The sequence below is a fragment of the Arvicola amphibius genome, chromosome 2, assembly GCF_903992535.2.
Source record: "Arvicola amphibius chromosome 2, mArvAmp1.2, whole genome shotgun sequence".
NCBI classification, from domain to species: Eukaryota; Metazoa; Chordata; class Mammalia; order Rodentia; family Cricetidae; genus Arvicola; species Arvicola amphibius.
This window is the reverse complement of record NC_052048.2, coordinates 183,981,318-184,000,591: the sequence shown is the minus strand read 5'-3', so window position 1 is coordinate 184,000,591 and position 19,274 is coordinate 183,981,318. Positions and strand designations below refer to the sequence as shown.

General features: G+C 44.8%; 1 protein-coding gene across 4 annotated transcripts in view; it reads left to right on the top strand.

The window, feature by feature from the left end:
* The window catches only part of Dgki (diacylglycerol kinase iota), a 454,067-nt gene that overhangs the window by 228,001 nt on the left and 206,792 nt on the right, over positions 1-19,274 (top strand). For all 4 annotated transcript variants that reach the window (XM_038320431.2, XM_038320432.2, XM_038320430.1 and 1 more), the window contains 3 exons: positions 2,819-2,901; positions 4,791-4,851; positions 17,691-17,804. In XM_038320431.2, coding sequence (XP_038176359.1) covers positions 2,819-2,901; positions 4,791-4,851; positions 17,691-17,804 — 258 coding nt within the window. The remainder of the gene's footprint in view (positions 1-2,818; positions 2,902-4,790; positions 4,852-17,690; positions 17,805-19,274) is intronic.

The window sequence follows — 19,274 nt, the reverse complement described above, 5'->3', positions numbered from 1 at the left end:
AGCATTTAACGGCTTCAGTAAATTCATATGTTTAGTGTTGATTTCCTTCCAGTAGACTCGGTGCTCTTGAGTATAGACCCAAACACAGAACAGAGGCTAAATCCACAGTTGCTGATTGAGTGGTGGCTTCCTTGGGATTGTGTGTACTGGAAATCGTTATTCTTAAGCTCTTCTTCCCACTGATCCCTTTCCTCCAGCTTGGCTATTGTCTGGTCAGGTGTTTCTCTCTTGATTACCTATATCATGCTGAACTTGGAGCTCACCGATTTGGCTGTGCTGGTTGACCAGCAAGCTCCTGGACTATGCCTGTCTCCACCTCTCTTGGTGTTGTGGTTTAAGTGTGTGCCTGGCTTTTTAAGTGGATGCTGGAGATCAGTACTCAACTTCTTCCCCCTTTCATAGAAAGTACTTTGTCTATTGTCCAGCCCAACATGATTCTTTAACAGAAGCTGTACCGGCGGTCGGAGGAGTTTGGAAATAACCAAAATAGTCCTTTTATAATAAATCAGTTTTAATTATTCATGCCTGGAGGTAGCCAAACACTGTTGTGTGGGTTACTCCTGCCAAGTCCAGGGATGCTGGTCCTGTAGCCTGATCTGCAAATAGACTCTTTGGGGCATAGGAGGAACAGCTTGCCAGGCTTTGTAGGCATTCCTCTCTTGAAGGATAGATACATTGAGATAATTAGGTGTTCCAGTGAACACAGATTTAAAATGAGCAGAAGTGAAACCATGCAGCCAATCGATTCTTTTATAGAAATTTTAGGTTAAGCAAAATAACTTCCCTGTGCTTTGTGTTTTTCTTTCTTGAAAGCTGTTAATTATCTCACATTGTGTGCATAATAGAAGAAGCTGAAATTGAGACATGCACTTCACCGTAGCAGAGGTGTGAAGGCATTATTAACATCAGCCACTCATGCTGCCTTAGGAATCAAAAACAGAAAAATTGACTTTCCATCCACTTAGTGGGATGTGTTCTGTAAATTAGTTGGTCATTAAAGCGATGCTTATGTTACCTACTTAACATACAACGTGATCGAAATAACCCTGAGCGTACTTGGTAGCAAGGTCCAGCATGGAAAGAAGGAAAACGGCGTCCATATTGCTGGTGGGATATCCCCAAATCCATGTTTGTGTTTGATAGGGAACGAAATATATATCATTCGGTGAGGCCCAAGGAGGTGTTCTGATAATTAAGAGTGGACTGTTATTCCCCAAATTACAGCAAGCATATGATAAGGCAGCACTTTAAGATTACGGCGTTGGGGGAATCCGAGGAACAAAAGAGCTGCATTGACTCCCATACCTACTGACACCATCGTGAGATAATTGCAAACCACAGGGTGACCTCTGGCCAGCTAGTGTAATTGAACAAATGGATTAACAAAGAACAGAGAAGAAAGGGATCAGCGTGTGCCAGGTCTCTCTTGTGCCACCTGCTGTGCTAGGTGCAGAGCCATCAGTGAGTCAGTGGACTCCCTAATCACCCAGGAGGGGAGGCCTCCCTCCCTTCTCATCTGCATCCTGCACCTGGGCCAGATTCTGGGCGCTCTCCCAGCACACCGAGCAGACCAGCTCTTGCCCCACCTGCTCAAATACTAATGCTGTGATTGGTGAGAATGAGCTATTCTGCTCAGTTTTAAAGCTCTGTTGATAACTGGTTAATTCAAAAGAGATCATTTGTTTCTTTCTTTCCTTTAGTCCACTCTAAGAATCATCTCCATTACCTTTGGTCTGTCCCTGGTGGTCACCTCTGTGACTATCAGGGTTTCTTAAACCCAGGTGACTGAGGAGAGTTAGGAGTGAGCTGACAGACACTGTAGCTCAGAGAGTCAAAACAGGTTATGACAGTATTAGTTGATGAGCCAGCCCACACCATTTAACATTAAGCTTTAATGTTTAGATTACTGTTGTCCACATATAATATGAATTATGGGTAATATTAGCTAGTTATGAATTTATTGAAATAATTTTCTCTTTGAAGCTAAAGAATAAATAAAAGCATATGTATATGTATATATATAAGGTTATATATATATTATACATCTAATTTTTATTTTTGATACAGGCTGTAACTGTGTAATCCAAACTGGATTTGAATTCACATTCCTTGTCTCCATATCTTAAATACTAAAATTATGGGCCTGGGTCACCGTGCCAGGCACACAGAAAATAAGTTTATGTGAAATAGTACACTTTCATTTCTTCTGTTAAATGACACAGGCTAGCTGCTTTCCTGTATGGGCTTTTGCCATTGCACTGTGATACCAAATTCTTAATACTGATCACTAAGCACATATGACATGTTACTGCAATCAAACCGTGTAGAAGTGGGCACTCTCCACTCCATGTTAAAGAGAGCACATGATCGAGTGAAATTATTCATATGGGACAACCATATCACCTGGACATATGCCCTGTGTGTATCTACAGTCAAAGCTTATGACTTTAACTTCTGTTCCATATGGTTTGCAATCAGCTATTATTTCATGGATTTGTGGATTCGCTTAGCTTTGGTGTGCATGTGTGTGTGTGTGTGTGTGTGTGTGTGTGTGTGTGTCCTCTTTGAGGGGCTTGAGTTATAGATGATTGTGAGCTGCCTAGTGAGTTCTAGGAATGGAATGGAGGACCTCTGCAAGAGCAGTATGTACAATTATCCCTGTGCTGTATTTCCAGAGCCCTTAAGAGACAATGATAGGGTCTTATTTTCTAGTTTGGGAAATTTTGTTCCCTATGTATGTTATGTTATGTTTGTATGTATGTATGTATGTACTCATATATGTATGTATGTATTTACTTATTTATTCATTCCTTTATAGGGAACCAAAGTCCTTCAGATGTTCATGTGGTACCTGAACCCACGGCAAGTCTTCGATCTTTCTCAGGAAGGGCCAAAAGATGCGTAAGTTTGGAAAATCCTCCCCACTGTGGACCTTCTGAATTTTGGGCAAGTGAGGACCGTAGGATTGGGGGTCAAGGTTATTTATTATCTCATGGTCTACTGAAGTTTTTCTGTTCACCTCTTAGCAACTTTCTGGCCTGTATTTTGCTTTGCTTGAAATCTCCTAATGTCCCACCCACCCACCATCGCTGCGTTTATTTCCACGAAACCACTGTCTGATTAATTGTTGGGTTAGTGCTTGCTTCTTTGGTGCTTGCTGCTTGTGTATGTAGGGCTAAAACTTATTCTCAGCAAATCAGGGAACAAGGAAGGGCTCCTTGCCCTTCTGTTTATCCCTGTCCGTTTTGGAGATGCGTTTCAACAGAAATGTAAGTTTATAACCAAGGGGTCAACATATGTAAGAATAAACATTTGGTCTGGAAGGATTGTGTGTGTATGAATGCATCCAGAATGTGTATGTGGGGGTAAAGGAGAGAGGAGAGGAAAGAAGAGAAAGGAGAAGAAGAGATGGATGGATGGATGGATGGATGGATGGAGTGAGGAATGGAGGGATAGGAAGTATTAAGATTAACCAGATGTAGCTTTGAATGCCTCAGTGCAGTGGGACAAGCATTTTAATTTCTCTTCCACCCCTTTCTATATTAATGTGTTTAGTTAGAAGTATTGAAAATTAAGTCTAGGTGTACATGACCCAGCATGGTGGGAAAGAGTAGGCGCATTGCTGATGCCATTTGCTTCCCTGTCCTAGGCCCGTTACATTACTAAGATAGTTGCCATGACATGAGATGGTGCTTATTCTTAATAAATAGTGGTAGCAGAGGAAAAGAGTTGTCAGTACGGATGGTTTCTGGAAGGTGTTATACTTTACAAAATGGGGAAATTAAATTTTCAAATTTGTCAGGAAATAAGTATTATGAAACACGTTTCTATTATTTATTTCATTACTCTGTGCATTTCTGCACCACCAAGGTCTGCATAAGACTTCTTGACTTTCATGTTTGTTCAAGAACTGCTTCTTGACTTTAAAGTAAACATCTGCTTCTCTGGCTTGTGGTCGTTTGGATTTTATATTTATTAAGATTTTTTTTATCACTTCAACTGTACCTTATGTCGATGTTTCATAAGGATCAGAGCAGAAGAAATCTTTTCAGGAAAACCCACACTATTATATATGAGTAGATGGTGTTTCCCAGAGCAGAGCTGCCCACACCTGCCTTTGCTCTGCAAGGCCGAATGACTGTGTTGAGATTCAATCAGAAAGATACAAGCGGGCACATTCAAAGTAAAGACAAGCCCATTGATGTCCCCCACGAAGGGCTGGCAGGGAGGAAAGGCTGAGTGAGTGGGTGGCTAAGGTTGACGACAGCAGTGAGCCTGCTCCATCTTCTTGAAAGTTTCTAGAATTAAGAGAGGAAAGTGTGGATTCGAAAGATAAATAGATCCAAGAAAAGCTAATCAAAATTAAATAAGGAAGAAATACACAAAGACTACTGATTATCAGCTAATTGGGGTTTTCTCTGAGAAAGGAGAAGGAAGAATGATGGGAAGTGAAAAAGAAGAAAGGAAGTAAAAAACAGGAGAGGTGTAATAATAATAATAATAATAATAATAATAATAATAAACTGGAGAGGAGGATCATGTTGGTTGGCAGGATGGTGGAGAATTATGGGAAGACCGGAGGACTCCAGCTCCCATCCCCTTGCTGGTCCCGGAACACCAGCGTCTGCTTCTGGCTTCTAACCTAATATGGGTGTTGGTTTGCCTTGGTTCTATGAGTGATGGGTAGCTCACACGTGTCCTCAGTGGGTAGTGCCCAGTCATTTCGCCCTGTGGTACCTCTCTGCAGAGAACCATGTGCTTGCTCACTCTGTTCTCCGTTTCCTCTCCAGGCTGGAGTTGTACCGGAAGGTACCGAATCTGCGAATTCTGGCCTGCGGTGGGGATGGAACGGTAGGTCCTTGAAAGAGAATCCATTCTCTCCCTTCCTGATGGGATTTCCTGCGGGAGATTTCTCTCTTCAGCCCAAGTCTTTCCTTCCTGATGGGATTTCCTGCGGGAGATTTCTCTCTTCAGCCCAAGTCTTTCCAGTGCCCCCGCATGGACTCCTGTCTGTCTGGTGAGGCTGAGAAGGGCTTAGCTGTCACGGGGCCATGTTCAGCCTTCTACAGGCTACTCCCTCACCTGCGCTACCCCATTTTCCGTTGCGGGGTAAGGACATTGCCATCCCTGGAATAAAAGATTTCCACAGAAGGCTAAATTCTTTTGCAAATACGAGCTTGCATTTTTCCATTTATCCTTTCATAACTGTGGTTTATTAATCAAATTTGTTTTTAAGCCCATATACTACCACCAGCCCTTGGTCACTGTTGGCCATTTCTGAGAGTAGTTTCTTATAAGGTCAAATGCTGCCTCATCATGGTTTTGATTAACTTTCCCCCACAGACCTGTTCGAATGTCTTTCATTTTATTGCAGCTGCCCCTTTGAAGTTGGGCTGCATTCGTGCAGTGGAGTTCTTTAGTTCCTTGTTCTGTCTGGATCCTTTGTCAGATGTATAGTAGAATCAATCAACCAATCAAAAAGCAAATATAAACGTAAAGTCGATAGGCAAGCCTCTCAGAAGCTGCTCAGTTGCTGCCTAGTGATGTCACAGACTGATAGTAAAATGAGCAACTATGATCGTCCCCATGCAAGCAGAATGTGGTCCTGTGGATCAAACTCAGGTCACCAGGCTTGTGTGTGGAGCGCTTTACTCACTGAGATGTCTGCCAGGATCAGCCTGCCCTGCCCTTGACTGCTTGTCTTATTTTTTTAATTTATTTTTAATTTTGATCTTTAGTTAAACACTTAGTTTTTAATTTTGCTGTGGATTTTCAGTAAAAGCATTTCTGTGGTTTGTTTGTTTGTTTGTTTGTTTTTATTTCCTTACGGTCCAATGAATGAGATGGCTCAGCAGGTAAAGTTGCTTGCTGCCAAGGCTGGTGACCTGAGTTCAGTTCTTGGGACTCTCAAAAGTGGGCCTCCGTCTTTTACATGCACATCGGGGCGCACACCTGTTCATTCGTGTTCTCTCGCTCCTTTCCCTGCCTTTCTCACAGATGCTCACACAAAACAGTAAATAAATAAAAAATAAAATTCTTTCAGCTTTTCGTTTCTCTCTGCCTTTTCTTGAGTTTCCTCCAGACAGCTGTTTCTAAATCTCCAGTCTAAAAATTGGCTCATCCCAATTACTATGGCTACATTTTTGTGCTTTATTTTTACAGTAGGTGAGACCGTGGCTTCCTGGCAGCTCTTGGTGATGGCTTGTGACATCACCTGAGCATTGACGCTGCAGGCTTTTGGTTGTGCTTGTGCCTTGGACACCTCTGCAGTTGCTTTTGTAGTTGGTTCCTGCATTCACCCTCAGTGTGTTGTCACAGTTCTAACACTAGAGGGCAGTCTAAGACCATGTTTCTTCTAATCCTCTTAGTACAGTTCAGCTCAGCTTGAACCAAGTTATAACCTAAAAAGAGTAATCGACTCCCAAACCTCTCTGTAGATCTGGGCTTTGCCTAAACTTATCCACGGAAACTTGCCTGTCCTCACAGAGAGACCAGCATCAGGTCACCCATGCTGCAAAGCTGTTTCTTACCGTGAACCCACTGTTTGGAAGACAGCACTGGGGTAGCACCAAGGTCCATGATGTTAATGGTTGACATAGACTTACGGCCTAAGACAACTAGAACCAGCTGAAGCTGATGCTGGCCCAAATAGAAGTCTGATAGACGGGGGCCGTGTGTCACCGTTGGCACCAAGGTTGGTCTAGAGGCTCTCTTGCTAGCACTGGGTTCCAAGGCTTCGTGCAAGACTAACTAATTTGGTCTATCATCAGCAAGTGGAATCTTACTCCCCACTAGGCTGGCCAAGATTGGAGTAGCGTTGCTAACGTAGTTTTTCATGCCAGTTTTAGGTTTGGGTTTTACTTAAGTCCCTGAGCTCAAAGGGTCAGTGCAGTCTCAGGTGTGAGGCTTAGGCCACAGACAAAGGGGATGCAGACCAAAATACGAGTCTTTCATAGTGAGCCCCAAGGTAAGTGTCTGGGCACCAGTGGTACTGATGCAGGACTAGGGCTCCATCCGTGAGCACTGGCTTGGGAATGGGATGTGCCGCCTTAAGTCAAGTCTGAGGTCAGAGTCTGTGCCTTGTCCACCAGGACTGATACAAGCAGGGTCACCCCTGAATCTTACAACTGCAGGGAACCATGAAATCTTAGGGCATCCCAGACCAGTTCTAAGATTGGCAGTGAGGCAGGCCAAGACTTGAGTCTGTCCCTCTGGAGTACTGGGCTGTTTCAGATGCTGGGAGGTTAACTGGTGAGCGCTAGCCTGGTTGTGGGTTTTTTAATTTTTGCCTGGTATTAGAATCCACTGTCGGAGGCAGAGTCCAGGGCGCTAAGGCGAAGTCTGTGCTAGCTTTCATGCCCCGCCAGCAGGTTGAGTCTGGCTTCTACTGCCTGAGGTCAGAGAGTGAAGTCTCAGTGGAGTGGCCAGTTCCTCACACTAGGGCAGACCAGCAAGCAGCTCACTCCCTGACAACTGACCTAGAGCGGAAGTGGGGGGCTCTTTCTCTTACATCTGGCTCTGTTCTGGTGATAGTGATAATGATACTGAACTATAGCACACTGTTTTGGCTGACCGCATGGCCAAGAAGCTCCCCCTATCCCCCGTCCCCACACCCCAATGCAGAGATTGTAAAGTATACACCACCACCCACCATTCCCTATGTTTTATGGGGATTGGAGCTCCAGCTCGGGTCCTCATGTTGGTGCAGCAAGCACTGTACCTGCTGAGCCATCTTCCCAGCCCCTCGTTTGTCTTTGTTTTCGAGGGAAGTCTAGAATTGGTCTAAGTCCTACTCCCTTGGATGCTCATGCTTATCGTGTCTCATATCTGCCCTTGACCTCTGCCTTCGTGTATTTGTCAAAGGTGAAGGGCAATCAGGACAGAGTGTGCGTCTGCGTACCTTTCTTCTGGATGCGGAGTCTGGCGGTTTGGAATGGAAGGAAGTTTTCCCTTCATCTCCCTAATCATGATGTTCTATTCTTGATGGTAGCCACAGGATCTCCTCTCCTAGGCCGGGAGCCCTGGACACCGCACTGAGTGCATAGTATATGCTAGCGAATGAAACTGGTTCCTCTGCTCCGTCAAGATGTTTGCTGGAAGAGCCCAGTCGAGAAAACAGTGTTTGCCCTTCTTCAATATTTACAATTATTAGCTTGTAAAATCCTTTATGTCGTGTTGCATAAAAAAAAACATATATGCTTTAAGCATGTGCTGATTAGTTTTTTTTTTTTTTTAGCAATTTGACACAAACCTAGACATAACTGGGAATAGGGATTCTTAACTGAGAACATGCTTACATCAGAATGGCCTGTAGACAAGTCTGTGAGATATTGCCTTGATTAATGATTGATATGGAAAGGCCCAGCCCACTAAGGGCGGTGCCACCCCTGGATCGGTGGTCCTGAGTTGTAGGAGAAAGAAGGCTGCACAAGCCAGCAAGGCCCTGGGAGCAAGCTAAGAAGCTCCATCCCTCCTTGGTCTCTGCATCAGTTACTGCATTCAGCTTGTTGCCCTCTCTGAGTTCCTGTCATGGCGTCTCTCAAGGATGGACTGTGATTGAGATGCATAAGCGAAATAAACCTTTTCCTTCCCCGAGTTGCTTTTGATCCTGGTGTCTTTCACAGCAGCAGACGACAACACCATCCTGTCTTCCCCTAATTGTATTTTGTGATAGATTTCCTCCCACAATGCCTGCTAAATCTGCAGTGGTTACAGGTCCTGTTGGGGATATATTAGCACAGAGTGAAAAGGTCGTGGTCTCTTTCTTTCTACTCTAAGGGTCACAGCTGATGTCCAGAGCGGATGACAAACAAGCAGAGAAAACTGTGACGAATTTATTTAATCCAAGTTTTATTGACAAGGGGTGCTTTAGTCTGAGGACTTAAAGATGTGGGAACAATGAATTGCTCCTCTGCTAAGATTTGCTGAAGACCAATGGTCCTGAGCTGGAGGGGGACGCCCAGCAAGGATGCCTATTCAGATCCTTCTCGGACTCTGTAGCCTTCCTTCCTCCCAGGAGTGGGGCACAACCCCTTCTGCACGTGGGTCTTCTGCTCTCCTGTCAGGTGAGGCAGATCAGAACTTTTATGGCCGGCTCCTGGGCAGAAAGGCAGGGGAAGATTCGAGTTGTGTTTTTAAATTCTATCGATTGCTTTAGGGCAAGGGGTTCTAGCTTTTGAGCCCCCTCGGTGAGGAGGAGTTCTTATTTCTGTGACTCACCCAGGGAAGAACGAGGGAGCCACGGAGGAAAGTCAGAGCGAAGTCTTTGCTGTCTGCGTCTTTCATATCAACGCACCCAGCATGCCACAGTAAGGCTGAGCAAGCATTTTCCAAGTTCCAACACTAGAATTCAATTTTATTAGTTTCTTATATTAAGAGTTTTATCCAGGTGACTCCTCTGGTACTAGATCCAGAATATTCTTCGTCATATCACCAACTCGTGGGCTATGTTTAATGCAAGGTGAAACTCATTGTGAGTTGGCTGCAGTTATCTTCCTTACCTTAGAGTCTCTGTCTTCCTCGGTGACTTCAGCTCCCCGCTCTCCTCTTTTCTCCTCTAAGTCTCAGGGACAGCTAGACAGAACTTGAGGGCGTGTCTGGGGACGTGGACTCAAGTTCTTTATTAACTCATATGCAGAGCCTGCTCAGGGTTCCTAAGCTGCAGATCCTTCCTGACTGGGGCACCTCACATCCCACCCCCACCCTGTCCACCCCCACATCTAACCCCTGTATCCACTGCTCCCCTGCATCCACCTCCTGCTGTTCCCCCCATCCTCACCTCTTTGTTGTGTTCTCTCCTAGGCAGATACATATATGAAACTCAGAGTTAGGTCAGTAGAGTATTGAACTTTCTCCACAGTCAGGCACATATTTGGAAGGATGGGATGTTAATCTTTACACGATAGGAAGCAAGCCAAGCCCCAACCCTTGTGAGATAGTTATGAACTTCGAGCTAAAGCCCCGAAGAAAACTGAAAAACATGACAGACTAGAAGGAAAGTTAGAAGTTTGTTCTGTCAGGAAAACAAACAGCAGAGTTTCAAGTCAGAGCCGGACATAAACTTTAGGAGGAAACTGGGCAATTAATATTTGTTGGAGACCAGGAAATAATGCTTTCTTTAAGAAAGCAATGTCAATAGGGCATTCAGGAAAAAAAAATCAAAGCAAACAAAGAGGAAAACAGAGAGCAGTGAGTGGAACTGTGTCATGTCGTGAGAACTGCCAAGAGGAGATTCGGCCCCAGCACTGGCGTCTGTGGACGTCCCTGCTGTCCTCACTGCTTCCTCTGCTGTGTGTAGTGTGGTCTTCTCTGCCGTTGTCTTGTCGTTCACATCGCCGTCAATGACCACTACACAACCCTGAGCATGTCTTAACGTACTGGGCCCTTTTCTTGTTCTGACTCACAATACACCAGTAATTGTCATGTCCAGGGTAAGCGTGCTGCCTTCATTTTAGACATGACATGTTTACCATTTGTGATCGCCAGTTTGGAATGTGAAGTTTTTCAGATTTTTATGTGTGTGAATGTTTTGCCTGCATGTACACATGTATACCATGTTCATGCCTGGTGATGGCAGAAGCCAAGGCACCGTCTCCCCTTGAAATGGGGGATATGGATAGTTGTGAGCTACGGTGTGGGTGCTGGGAACTAAACCCTGGTCCTCCAGAAGAGCAGCCAGGGTCCTTAATTTGCTGAGCCATCTCTCCAACCTCTGCAATGTAAAACTTTTTGTTTTGCACAGAGGCAGAATTTATATAAAGAGACAGCCTAGTGGATCCACGGGGGAAAATTGCTAGCTTTAAGCAAGTGGAGTGTAATTCTCAGTGTGTTGGGTCCATATTTGACATGAGATCTGCAGCCTTCAGTTAGGGAGCACATCCATCACTGTAGATGCTGTCAGGATTCTATAAAGTGGTGTCAAGATTGAAGCCAGAGTCACAGATGGAACGTTTCTGGCTGCTGCTGTTGCTGACATGTTAATCATTAACCATGTCAAGTGTGTGACATGTTATGTAACATGTGAAAGTTTGTATTATTTTGGGAGAAGTTTTTAGGTTTCGATATCAGTTGTTTTGACTGTATGTTAATAAAACACGCAAGGGAGAGAGAGAGAGCTATCTCTCCTTCCCAAATGCACTTGGAAGTAGATACGGAAAGGTGGCTTTTCCACTGTTTCTCTGACGTTGTAAACCTGACAAGACAACTCTTGAGATCTCTAGGGTTCCTCAAAGCTAGAGGTGCAGTAACTCAGAACGCTGCTGTTCTGGGGCATTACAGTTAAACCGTATTTGCAGTTTGACTATCTCTAGAAGGCATTTTTAAGAGGAAAATTAAAAAGAATTAGGCAAATTTTGTGTCATATTTCATTGGAAATTTATAGAAAGCACCCCAACATGCAAGATAGAAATGTACCGTGACTCTTTCGTGTGCTACTTTCAGTGTCTTTGAAATCTGTCTGATATTGCAGATAGACTACACACCCAGTGTGCCTCTGCCATTCAGTGGCCGGTAACTTCATCTCCAGATAGTACAGCTGTGGTCTCTTTGCAATTGGTTTGCCCACATCCTAGGTACATAGGTGTGTGTCAGCTGTTGTGGCTCCGTCGTTGATCCCTAGGCTGAGGTAAAGCCTAGAAACTAGAAGTGATCACTGTTTGGCCAGGTTGTATATTCGTGTCTTTACACACTGCCCGTGCCCTGTGCTGATTACTTGGCTTGCACATGGAAGAGTATATGAAGTCAGTGACTTATGCCATAGGCACCCCAACTGGGGCTCCTTATAGAATCAGGGCCTCTTTTCCTCCCTTGGCTTCCGGCTCTCTGTATTCCACCGTCCCCTGATTGAGCACGTGGTGGGTCCTCAGCATGCATTCATCGGCATTAGGGAGTGGATGAATAAACTTTATTTTGTCTTGATTATTTCCCCTGGTTTAATTTTAATCACACTTCTTTGGTTTATAAAGCCCATAAACTAAAAGCTAAGCATATAGAATGTTGAAAGAAAAAGGATAGTTTAACTTTCCCTTGTCATCCATGGGTGACTTGTTTGATGTAAAATGATGTCACCTTTGTGGGGAACCTACATGCATTCTTGTGTGTGCCTCAAATCCTCTCTAGACGATGCATCACCCCTATGCTATGTAACTGCTTTGTGAGCAGCTGCACTGTTAGTGAACGGTGACAAGAAGAAAGCACGTGCCTGCAGTACAGATGTGCCTGCAGTACAGACGTGCCTGCAGTACAGATGTGCCTGCAGTACAGACGTGAATGCTGGCTCCAATACCTTAGTCCACAGCATTTTAAATCCCTGATACAGAACTCCCAGAATCTAGAGTCTAGATACAGAGGGCTGAGGCTTACTGTGTGCCTGTCAGAGTCCAATACTGCGCCTTACTTTTCTTTGAGAGCAGAGGAATGGTCGCTGTCCTTCTCTCTTGGTCTCCTGATACCTGTGTCCTTCACTCTTTTCTGCTGCTTACAAGACAGTGTGTGCCTGTTCTATTAGAGGAAAATGCCAGTTCACTGTCAGCCTCACCCCTCAGTCCCATCTGATGTCAGCGCACTGCGGAAGGCAGATATTCCTCGGTGTCCTTCTGAGACCGCAAGAGCAGAGCACAGGCAGGTGGTGGCAGCATTGGCCAGCTGCTCTTGCAGTGCTGTGCCTGCTCAGGCAAGAGGCGAGGCAGGAGGACCTGGTGTTCTCAATCTGCCAGTCCTGCTGGCCCTGGTGAAGGGAAGGCGGAACTCTGCAAGCTGGAGATGCTTTGGCTCAATCAGGATAATTTTCTCCACTGGTTTGGGGAAAGTATATTAAGTGCTGTCTGTTGCACTGAATTAGATGATGAGTTGAAGGAATGCTAGCGGGCCGGCACATAGATAGATAGTTTGGGGAACATTAAAGCTCAATAACATAGAGAGCCTAGGTGAGAGCTTATCGTCTGATTTCTGGGGTCATGGCAACAGAAGGCCGCTGATTACAACTAGGGGGGCAGACCCTGTTCCATCCCCCCCCCAAAAAAACCATCTCTGGGACCTCAAGATCTTTTATGTAATTTTGTGTTGTTTTCATAAGGACAAGCACATAGGGTATTACCCATGATCCTTCATTTCTCCTGCTGCGGCTTATTAGTGTCCTTCTCTTCGCAATGGCCTCTTCCTGTTACAGGGAAGCTTGGCTTCTGGTATTATTTATAGTTTGCAAAAGACAGACTTTGTGGTTTAAAGGCAGACGAGGGTGAGGCGTCTGATAGTCACGTGTAGGGCTCAACTTCCTTCAAGAAGAGTAGAGGGAAGATTTCCTCTTCCTTTTGCTTCTAGGAAGCAACCTTCACTTGCAGTGGGAGGCCGGGAAGGCAAGCATAGCTGGGTGTAGCCACTAAGGGTAGGTTGCATTTCCTGCCTGTCAGGCCTGCTCAAAGCGCAGTCTCCATGCTCCATAGGGAAACGACAGTAAAGGGCAGGTGCAGTCGCTCTCTGTTTTACAGACAAGGAAGGAGTGTGCTGAGTGACGTGTCTCCTCCAGTGCCCACCGGAGCTCGGTGGCAATGTCAGTGTCTCTCTCTGATTCCCGTGCCCTCTGCCCCACTGATGGGCTGCCTTCTGGACAACTGGATGTTGAACAGTCATAGCCTACTTCTAGAAAAGGGGGGGAAAAGAAACCAAAACCATTTGGGACTGCTCCGAGGGTAGATGCTGCTTCACTTCAGCCAGAGGGCCATCTATGTGACCGTGGGCATCCACGAGACTAGCAAGACAATGAAAGTGTTGTCAAAGGCACATGATGTCATTTGATGAGGACAATAGCAATGAAATAGCAGGTGGCCCGCTCGGAGTCAACGAAATAAGGAGGTTGAAATACACACATGCACACATACATCCAGGTGCATGTACACATGCATGTGGACACACACATATACACAGGCACAAACAGGTACAGTCCACGCACATCCAGTTTGTCTTTGTGTGCATGTCTGAAGAATTATGCTTAGTCCTTTGGAGATGAGGGTACGAAATCCTCAGGCCCCCAGGGCTGGGTGTGGAGCTGAGCGCAGATCGAGCAGAGCTCTCGGGAAAACTCTCTTTGAGAAAGCAGACAGCAGCGGAGCCTAAGAAGGTTTGATTGGCAACTGTACACTCATCACAGGAAGTCATGGGACGCGCTTCTCAAAGTCATTTGGAACTTTGCGGTTTGTGGCTAATCCTCTTACTTTCCCGTCCCTTTCGGCGTGAGCCTTCTGGTGATTTAGAATTTTTCTTTGTAGGCTCATGTTCAGAGGCGGTTGTTGGCTTTTCACTTCCTATCTCTGGTTCTTTCCCTTACAGAGCAGTTGAAGCGTTACCAGACATGAGCTGTGTTTGCTGTAGGTAGCGAAGGCTCCCATGATGGAAAGACAGTCCTGGGGTACTGGGCGGTCGGCCTGTTTGCCAGGCAGGGCCTTTCTCAGTTTCTTTCAGATATAACAAGCCACAATTGTCTTCACTCCGTCCCATCCATCCTTTCTGGTCTAGGGGACGGGCCGTGGTGCCAGTTCAGACTCGTACCTGCAGAGGGTGTGTTCATTCCTCTTTATTAGACTGAGGGCAAACCAGAGTCCTCCAGTCCTTCTCAGCTCTAGAGGCAGGCTGCTCTAAGCCTTTACCTCACCTGTGATACTTTGTGTTTTGTGGATGAACTGAGAAGATACATTGTTCTCACCTCTTTCCTCTGTCACTGCTGTGTTTAGAGTAAAATCAGATGTCGTTAAAGTAATATAACTACCTTCCCAGAGGAAACAGAGACATAGGCCACCTAAAATAAGACCAATTTCCTACTTAAATTTGAGTCAGAAAAGAGGAGGGTGAATGACCATCTCTCAGAGAAGTTTAGGGAAGCTCCCATTTTTCTTCTGTGGATCGGTTATTGAATTAGCTTCTGAGTTCTACTGCATATGAACAGAGCTGGTTTTTCTCAGTACTGTGTTGTGTGTCTGCCCTCTTTGGTGAACTTCCACTTGCTTCCTGAAGTTTCCTAGAACTTTTAGCCCTCGTTGTGTCTAGTGGTCCTTCCGGTGGTACCGAAATGACATCTACCACTGCCCTGAGAGCTGACTTTCAGTGGCACCCGGATGAAATCTAACACAGCCGTGAGAGCTGACTTTCAGTGGCGCCCAAACGACATCTAACACTGCCCTGAGAGCTGACTTTCAGTGGCACCCAAACGACATCTAACACTGCCCTGAGAGCTGACTTTCAGTGGCACCCAAACGACATCTAACACTGCCCTGAGAGCTGACTTTCAGTGGCACCCAAATGACGGCTAACACAGCCGTGAGAGCTGACTTAGCATCTGAAACACTTACTGGGACTGTGTGTGCAAGAGGAGCTAAAGAAACCCAGGTCCCAACCGAAGGATGGTCCAGGAGTGACTTATGACACTTACAAGGGGCTGTATTTTTAATGTATCACATTTAGTGTGCCTTTCTAGAAAGCAATCATGCCTCTGGCTTCCGTGGTAGATGGCAAGCCTTACATCCTGGGATGCCTTGGAGGGGAAAGGGTTTCAGATGGAGTTGTAGCTACTCTTACTCTGCCTCTGCATTTGCTGTGGAAAAATCACAATGTCTTTTTGGGTCTAGGGAAAAATCTACAGGTTATATGGATTCGATTTAACAATTTTTTTTCTCTTTTTTCCCCCGTTTTTCTTTTTCTGAGGTAGGAGTTACTCTCAGTCTGTTACCCAGGCTGGTTTTGAACTTCTAAACTCGAGCAATCCTCCCTGCTTTAGGCTCCTGGATAAATGGGACCATAGATGAGCGCTACCACCTGGCTTTGAGTCATTTGTTTCTGAGCTTTCTCTGGTTCCAGAGATGCCAAAAATCACATATTGCTGCCTCTAAGACAGGCCATTTCTAGAACTGAGTTTAGTATTATCGATCTGTTTGTTAATTTTTGTGGTGCTAGGAACTGAACCTAGGCTTTGGGCATGCCTAGCAGGTGATTTACCATTGATCAATATTCCAGACACCTCCTTGTTTTCTTTTGTCTTGAGATGGGGGTCTCATACATTGCCTAGGCTAGCCTGGCTTGCCATCTCTCTCCCTCAGCCTCCTGAGGAGTTTGGAGCTGTAGGCATGTGCCAGCATGCCCAGCTATGCTCACCTCTTAGTGAAAACTTATCAGTCTGCAGTGGTGAAGAGACTCGCCTCCCTCCCTGGTGTTATCATCATCAGTCTTACCTAATTATGAATGGCAGTTCTAATGTATGAATAACGTAACACTAATGCCACTTCCCCATTCGACTCTCTTATAAAGTGGAAACTAAAATTAAACTATCTTACAGAGCCTTTTTATGTAAACACTATTAACGACTTCATCATGGCATTTTGATGTTTAATAATGTAATTTGTTAAACAATTTTGCTTGAGGATAGCATGGAGATTGTAATCGGGGTACCATCTCTTATTAGTGTGGACTCCGAGGGCAGCCATTTTGTTTTATCTAGCATAGCTCACCTCATTAATCTCTTTCTTTCAGTTGCTCTGCTCTGTTGTGCATGTAGTTGGTGGTGCTCATTAAATGCACTGCTAGCATGTTGTTTTTTTTTTTAAAAAAATCGTGACACTCCTATGAGTATAGAATAAAGATGTGTCACTATTTTGCTGAGCTCTTGAATGAACCAGTGAGATAACAAAGTTCCTCTATCATTGAAGAGTAGGCCAAGAATTATGTGGTTTATAGCAAGACTTTTTTTTCTTCCTAAATTCGAGATAAAATCGGTTAGTATGCAACGGGGGAACTGAAGCCGTCCCTTTTGAAGTCATCTCTTCATGACTGTAGTTGCGCTGTGAGAGCCATAGCTGAAAATTCTTAGGGGGACCTACGGAACATGGGTCTGTTTGATGTCATGAAGATGTGTAGGTTTCTTTTTGCTACTCTTGGGTGTGGCGCTGTTTGTCTAAATTGTAGCACAGCTATGTTCAAAGCATTATTTCTCCTAGAAGAAAGGTTAAGTGGGACACGTGATTCTAGTCTGCAAGTGTGTACTTTCTGCCTAAATTTATATTAAATTTATATTAGATGCTACATCCATACATCATTACGTTTTCATTGTGAATCATTAAAGAGAATATAGGAGCAGTTAAGAAAACACTATGAGTTTCTAAACTGATGCTGTGGAGGGTTGTCATCTAACAAGTGCCCACACGGGCTGTAGACCAGGTTCTGGTCTGTACATGCATTGCCGTTTAAGATGTAAACGGTCCTGTGAGGTGGGTATCATTATCTCATTTTGAAAATCAGATGAATGAGTCTCTGTGAAGTTATGCAATTTAAAATCAAGGTTCTGTGGCCTCTCTGAGCCAGGGTTAACATTTAGTCTGATTCTGAGTTTTATATTCTCTCTGATGCTCTGTTATATTACTCCTCTAAATAGCCTTAAATTCTCCTACATTTTAAAGTGCATATCTAGATAAACATGCAGATGAATGGGTCCCAATTTGCTTATATAATAGAGCATGCATAAAGCGGTCTTTTTTCTATTAAAGGGTTGACCATTTTTGAAACCACTCGAAGTAAGCTGACTTTCTGTTCCCCAATGGCTGGATTAAATATGTGGTTTAAGAATTCTGACCTTTCGAGCTTCCCCCTGTAGGTTCTTTCTTGGTGACTTATTGTCTTTCTTTTCTCTCTTCTGGTCCCCCATGTGTCTGTAGGTGGGCTGGATCCTCTCCATCCTGGATGAGCTGCAGCTGAGCCCACAGCCTCCTGTGGGGGTGCTTCCACTGGGGACTGGGAACGACCTGGCTCGGACGCTCAACTGGGGAGGGGTAAGAACTGGAAGTGGCTGCTCCTACCCTGGAGGAGCAAACCGTACCCCCAGACCACTCTGTGCTCACTACTAGAAGCAGAAGGTTGCTGGTATCACCCAGGAACAAGTCAGACATGGGGCTCAAGTTGCCTGTTTGTTTGTAGCTTCTTCAGTTTAAACTGAGAGGAGGGAGGGAGTCTTATATGAGTCAAACACATCTTTAGTACACAGATAGGGTGGTTGTTGGGCTGGCCTCAAGTGTTCATGGGAAAACAATCTTGCAAATTTGTAGTCATTCTAACCCTTAGCCCTGGCCGTAACTGCAAATCTGGTTTAGATTTCAGACCTATTATTTGAGACAGGCACTACTGCTTTTGAATGTGAAGATTTTCTGATTGTTGTTGTAGCTTTGATGATTCCAGTATGTCCTGTTGTCCTTCCTGTGCTGACTCATTCTCTGGAAGTTGTGAGGGAAGTCCCCCCCCCACCACGTCACTAACTGACTATTCTCTGTGTATATTTATCTTACTGTACTAATATTTAAGAAGCTACTAACATATCCAGCCCAGGAGCTATTAGCATTAAAAGCTGCTGGGGGTAGTAATTTTTCTTCAGTGACGTAGTCTGTGGTAAATAGTTCATGCCCCAGCTAATGACCCCATATCCAAGAAGCTCTAATTAAACTCAGTGAACCATTAGGAAAAAGACATGAAAATTAGAAAGGGGCTTGGGAAGAGGAAGAGGTCGGAGGGAGTGAAAGGAGAATAACAGGGTGGTGGTGGGGAGTATGACCAAAATACATTATATACATGTAGGAAATAGTGGGAGAATAAATTATTTTTTTCCTTTTCTTTTTTTTTTCAGATAGGATTTCTCTGTGTAGCTTTGGAGCCTGTCCTGGTACTTGTTCTGTAGACCAGGCTGGCCTTGAACTCACAGAGATCTGCCTGCCTCTGCCTTCCGAGTGCTGGGATTAAAGGCGTGCACCACTGCTGCCGAGCTTAAAATATTTCTAAAAGACGCTAACATGTTTGCTTGCCAGTTTCCTAAGACCCTCTTATTAGGCCACTCATTGCCTGGCCTCTGTTTTGTAGAACAGTGATCATCAGATCCATGGCAGACACTGAGCTGACCCTGTAGCAGAATTAACCTAGCAAAGTATTTTTTTGTTGTTATATTTGGCTTTACTTATTTTTGTTTTTAAGTAGCTGATACAAAAACAAAGACTTTTACGTGAAACAACTAAACTATTACTTGTGTCAATTTCTCCTCTCCAAACCCAGCGACCTTGAATAACCATGATGTCACTAACAGCTGTCCAGGAGAACATCGTTCTCAGCAGCCCTGCTTCTGGGCTGACTTGCTTCAGGCCGCAGATGGTGGCATCCCAACACAAGATCAGGGATTGAGATAGGACCTTCTGTCTTCCTTCATGCTCCCTCTGTTTCCCACACCCGCTGGTTCTTGGTGCCTTAGCTTAGATCAGGCA